At 48.5% G+C, this 6,000-nt stretch overlaps 1 protein-coding gene across 1 annotated transcript in view; it reads right to left on the minus strand.

Moving 5' to 3' along the window:
• Nr5a2 (nuclear receptor subfamily 5 group A member 2) overlaps positions 1-5,399 on the minus strand; it is a 117,897-nt gene extending 112,498 nt beyond the window's left edge. Inside the window, exons 1-2 of the mRNA XM_076872929.1 lie at positions 5,289-5,399; positions 1,249-1,367 (exon numbers count right to left, since the gene is read on the minus strand). Coding sequence (XP_076729044.1) covers positions 1,249-1,367; positions 5,289-5,370 — 201 coding nt within the window. The 5' untranslated portion in view covers positions 5,371-5,399. The remainder of the gene's footprint in view (positions 1-1,248; positions 1,368-5,288) is intronic.
• Positions 5,400-6,000: the final 601 nt, after the last annotated feature.

Consider the following 6,000-nt stretch of genomic DNA (forward strand, 5'->3'; position numbering starts at 1 on the left):
AAAAAATACACTTTATATCGACCAGTGATTTTTTTTTTTTTTTAATAAACCTGTTTTCCCTATTAACCCTCATGTTCCAGACAGAGGTCCTCATGGAGATTTGCATTGTTTTCAAGTAGTCTGATACAATTTCAGTGACAAACCATTGCAAAATGCCAGAGGAAAAACTGACTAGCAAAATACCTCAGATCTCTTACAAATGTCAACAGTGAATAGTTAAAAGCAAAAGGATTTAAACAGATTTAAAATGGGAAAATGGTCATAATTTCCCTGGAATACATTCAAGCATGAGCGCTATTTAAGAAAAAGATGAAACTCATGGAAAGAAGTATGTCACAGCACTAAATTGGAGAAAGCAGCTCATGTTTTCCTTATATTTCACTCAAAAAATTAATCAAGAATAAAATTTGTAGCTTTACAATAGAACAACAGCTTTTATTAAAATAGAACTCTTGTTTTTCTTACTAGCTATAAAGAGAAACAAGCATACTTTGTTAGTGAATGAAGGAATTTTCCTGGCAATGGTTTAAGTAATTGTACTGTTTTCAAATAAAAAAAAATGTCGAAAAAATAAGGAATACTGAATTTATTAGAACTGTATTAGAAAGTCTAACATAAATTCTTAAAGTATTATTGACATGATTAGTAACAAGAGTACGTTTTGCATATTCAAATTCCTTGCATTTAAATAGGTCACATGATACATTAATGAAATTATTAGAAACTAAAATCTGGTTTCTTGCTGTTTAAAGTATAAGTTTAAAAAACATATTAAAATGATTTTTTGAAATAAACCAGGATGAAATCGTGCAGTGGGAATTTAGACTTTTATAGCTGTGGATAAAAAATGCTCAGACTTGTAGCACAGAATACTCTGAAGTTAAAATGTATTTGGGAAATACTTTGTCATGTTCCCTTTCAAGAACAGGGATGCTTTAAATATATATAAGTCAAGCAAAATCAATATTTAGGACTGTTAGAAATGGAAACCTTTCTACAGCTACATCACTTTATTCCAATAAAATATTTTAAGGCCATGAGACTGGCAAAGTTTTCTAAACAGCATAAATTTCTTTGCCTTTTTGAACTAAATCAGACACATATTTCTAAGAATCATCTCGGTAAGACTTAACTCTCTCATTTTTGAGTAAAAAAAAAAGCAGTCTGAATTTAGCTTTAAAAAGTAATTCAATGGTTTATTTTGGTTTTGAACATTATATTTTTTTAGATAGCAACTTATGAGCAAACCTTGCAACTCTCACAGGTGAGAAGCCCGTAATGGTACCCAGACACTTTATCTCCACACACAGGACAAAGCTCTTCGAGATCTTCATCATAGGAGTAATTCACCATTTTAAACTGAGACACTGAAACACAAGAAGAGAAATGTACACACATATCCAATTAATTTATTGCATAGGTTTTAATCCTGCAAGGAGAAGCACTTTGGTGATTGGTGGGCAATCACCAGGTAAAATATAAAATAAAACTAACTTTTACCCAGGTAGTACTGAAAAACTAATTCTGCACACTTCAGGTAAAAAATCTTTGAGCATCAATGAAGATGCACTTCATATTTTAAAGTTTAAAAGTAATTCCAACTTATTTTGTTAACATTCTAAAGTGACCATTGTTGAACAAGTCTCATAACTTCTGCAAAGCAATAGATCAGAATGGAAACATGAATCACATAAAGTAACCACCTAGAACTCTCTGCAAAGTTAAGTTCCAAAATGTCACCTGTACCCAAGAGAGAGAAACAAGCACACACATTACTCCCCAACTCTTAAAGTGGCTTCCTGCAGGTCTACCTTGCTTGTAAGGATAGTAACACCAATTTATAAACGTTGTTTCACAGAGGAAACTGAAACCCTAGAAACCTTCTCGGGAGCAGCCCCACTTTTACAAACAGCCGGTGGCTCCCAATGTTCAGATCTGTTAGATCAATCGAAACATTCAGTTCTGTATTGACTTCAGTTCTGAATATTTCCATCTCCTTACGTTTGAAAATATCCTGTGAATATAAAAAGAAGGAAAAAGAAAAGAGAGGACACCAGACGGGAGAAAAATCTGAAGAAACACACAAAGGTTTGTTTCCTCGCAAAGTACCGGTGCCCTGTAATGAACTTCACGTTTCTGATCATCATCAAAATACAAACACCTCAAGATCTCCCTGTTAATCAGAAATCAGGCGTCGCGACAGCTCAATGCCGGATCGGCTGATCGCCTTGCTGGGGACGGCTAACCAGCCAAGGCATCTATGCACCAAAAAAAATAAACTATGCGCATAAAGGACCGTGGCTTGGAGACCCCAAGAAGTACCTGATCCTGTCCCTCCCTGAGACTCCGCATTTGCGCGGGTCTAGTCCCAGAGTGCTGGTGGGCGGGCACCTAGATCGAGGGACAGGTCTGCACAGAATTGCCACCGCGCGCACTTTCCAGGGGCACCCTCTCTCTCACCCCTTGCTCAACCTTCTGCTACTCAATGGCGCACAAACATCAAGGCAAGTTTGTTTTAAGTTAATCAGTGGCATTGCGGGGGCGGAGTGGGGGGGTGCCCACCGCCAGGCAGAAGTTTCCTCTGATTTGTTTACAAAGCAGGAAAGAGAAATCGCGTCTGCTCCACAGCCAAAGTACCCGGCCATACTAATCACCATAGTGGCCTCCTGCGATGACTTATTCTTTTAAAAAATTGTTATTTTTTTCTCTCCAGCTTTTCAGGGTCTCAAAGGGCGGTCGGGTTGGTGTTTGGGCTAGAGTGGGGGTCACTTTGCAAGCGAACGCAGACCTGTAGAGATGTATCTCTTCCCAAGTCAGAATCCTGAGCCCGGGCTCAGGCTCAAAATCAAAGTTTGGGATAGTTCGGAGGAAAAAGGCTCCCCCAAAGGCAGTATTCTGGGATCCATGACGGGGAAACAGGGATGCTGAGCGCAGTTCTCCTAGAAATGCTGGTCTGAATCCCAGCCCCTAGAAAGTCCCTAGGGTTTGGTGACCTGAGTGTTTAAGTTCCTCAACTTTTATGGTGCCTCAGAAAACCGGTGACTACAGTATCAAAGCATGTTGTAGGGACGGGGAAAAAAAGTACTTTACCAAGTGTATTCTTTTCTACCTCCCTTCTTCCCCAACAAAGTACTCTCTTACTTCACACGTCAGGGGCTCAGAGAAGCAACCACTTTCTGAGAGACTCTGGGTTCACCGAGGGAATCCAACACCCCAAAGACTTGAGGTCTGGGATTGGGATCCTCTCGGAAAATCCAGAGAGAGATTCGGGTGGGGAAACAGAAGTCATAGTGAGAGGCCGAGGCATCTTTCAAGTACCCTGGTACACAGCCCAAGTAGGCGTTGGGAAGACCGAATGCACCCGGGCCAAGAAATGCCCGCACTTTCCCGAGTCTCAGTCTGAAGAAAGGAGAGGGGACCGCAGGGTCTTGGGAAGCCGTGGCCTCAGAGAGGCGCGCGAAGTTCCCGCGAAGTTGGAAGAGCTGCGCAGAGAGCCCGGTAGCGGATCCCCTCTCCGGACTCCAGCACAGATCGGACTAGGGTGTGACCCCGACTGGGACCGTAAGAAACACGGGAATGAGATCAGAGACCCTCAGGCACCGCCCGACACACAGGCCGCGAGTTCCAGGGAAAGTCGTGCCCAGACACTTCCCACGCTGCTTTTGAACCCAGGGCTGAGCAAGCGGCGGGCCGAATCTCCTGAGCCCTGGGCACAGGACAAGCTTATTCTGATTGAAAACAGTAGGTAGTGTCATGAAGACCCCTTTCGAACTTTTACAAAGAAAATGTAACCTTGGCATCTCTCTCCTCTCCCTTCCAAATAAGCTGTCGTCCCGCCCCACTCCTAGCTCCAGTGTCTCCCGGAGCTGCCTTCCCGGAGCCCCTCCGCGCCGGAACGGGAAGCAGCAACTTTCCTTTCGGACCCAAGAATCCCGCTGGTCACAGCGGGTGGCCGAAAGTGCAGACCCTCTGCCAGGCGGTCGGCCGAAGGAAACCGGTACAGCTTCCAGCGCTGCTTCCCCTAAGCCACACTTTGGTGGAATCTCAGGTGTCGGGAAGAAACGCCTCTTTGGGCCAACGGGGTTCCCGCTGCAGCCAAACCCAGTTAGTCTCCCGGGCTTCATTCAGTCCCGGGAGACTTCCACAGCCCTCACTGAAGGCTTGGAGAGACCCCGGGTTCACCGAGGGAATAAATGACCCTACCAGCACGTTGCACGCCCTCCTGCCACCTCCTTTTCCCTTTGCAATGGGTCGACGTCAGGTTTCCCTGCCAGAGCGTCCGGGGTAAACTGCCTTCCCCGCACCGCAGAGCAACCAGCCCTGAACTCTTCTCAACACCTCCCCGGCCCTTTCAAGTTCGCTCAAGGGGATGGCAGGAAGCGTTCCGGGATCACAGGCCGCCGGCCCACGTATCCTGCGCTCTGGAAGGGGCGAGGATGGAAGAGCACCGGTGACTTTTCCTAGCATTGTTCCCTCCCGGGCCCAGCGCAAATGCTATAAACTTCTGAAGGGCTTCTTAATGCAAGCCAGATCTGAAGCTGCTATTTTGGAATGTGGAGAAAATGTAGCCATTGAGATTTTTTTTCTTTCTGTTATTGTTGTTAGCAATCCAGAGCTCGAAAAAACAAATGGGATTTCTATAATCTCAGCTCTTGAATGGATGAGGGGGCAATAAACAAACCATACCTCCCTACTCCCCTCAACTCGGTACTACCCTACCAGGGAAGGATGGTGCAACTTTGATTTTCTTAGGTTCTGCCAACAGTTTTGAAGTTGTCCAAACCCAAGCCGCCCCTGGGGTCAGCCTGGGCTTGGCAGGGGGTGCTCACAGACACCGCTTGCACAGCTCTTCCGCGATCGCCTTCTCTTTCTGCAGTCTTCGCCCTCCAGACGGATTATCAAAGTACACCGCAATACCGAGAATCTGCTCGAATGTCCAATAACACATTCCATTTCTCAGAACGATCTTATTATTCTAAAGCACCTTCAGCCTCCAGCTGCCCGCCGCTCGAGTTACCTTAGAGCTCGAATCCTCTTAATCAGAAGCGACCAATTAGACATCGATTGGCAAAGCTCTGCCCGCATGGTTCAAGAGCCATAAACTTTTATGTCTGCACCTGAGGAGGGATCCTGATGCCCGCGCGCCGCCCCGCAGCCTGTGGCTACAGGCTTCGAGTCCCTAGTCCCGCTGCTCCAGGGCCGGCCCCGGGCGGGAGGCTGAAGCCCACAAAGCTAGCCTGAGGGTGGAGAAGCCACCGGAGCCCTCGAGCTACGCGGCGCCTCCTTACCTTGCATGTTTTCCGGCATCTGCCCCTGTTCCCCATGCGATCGAGCCAGTCCCAGGGCTTCCGTCTCCACTTTGGGCAGCATGACAAGGCGGCCGAGGGCGGGAATGGGGAGTCGGTATCGGTCCGGAAGCCCAGCACCTGGACACGGGCAGCACAGATTCAACTCCGGCGGAAAGAGGGAAGGGGCTACCAGGATGCCCGCTCACCCACCCGCTCGCCGGAGCGTGCCTCCGCCTCCTCCCGAGCTGCCCGGCAGGACCTCGGAGCCCTGTCCTATCTCGCAGCCCCGGAGCCGCCCCCGAGCTGCGAGGAGGTCAGGTTTACGCGACCAAGAGAAGACTGCGTCCGGGTGCCCTGGCTCCGCTCGGCCCGGGAGCAGCTGCCGGGGGCAAGGATCCGCGAACCGCCGAGCTCCCAGCGGGCAGCTAGGCGGCCGCCGGGCTGCCACTGCCGCCGCCACGGAGCCGCTGCCTCGGCTCCCGGACGGCTCGGGCGACTCCTTCCCCTCCCTCCGCCCGCCCTCTGGCTCAGGATCGGCAGGGGTCTCTCTCTCTCTTTCTCTCGCCTCACTTCTCTCCTGCCTCCTCCCGGCTCTCCTCGCCTCTCCGCCCCTTCCCCCTATCTCTTTCTGCCTCCCCCTCGCTCCCTATCGCAAGTGCGGAGTTAAGTTCCAACCTCCCTCTCCTGCCTCGTGGACTTCTCTCGCGTATCG

Source organism: Callospermophilus lateralis, chromosome 13 (assembly GCF_048772815.1).
Source record: "Callospermophilus lateralis isolate mCalLat2 chromosome 13, mCalLat2.hap1, whole genome shotgun sequence".
Taxonomy (NCBI): domain Eukaryota; kingdom Metazoa; phylum Chordata; class Mammalia; order Rodentia; family Sciuridae; genus Callospermophilus; species Callospermophilus lateralis.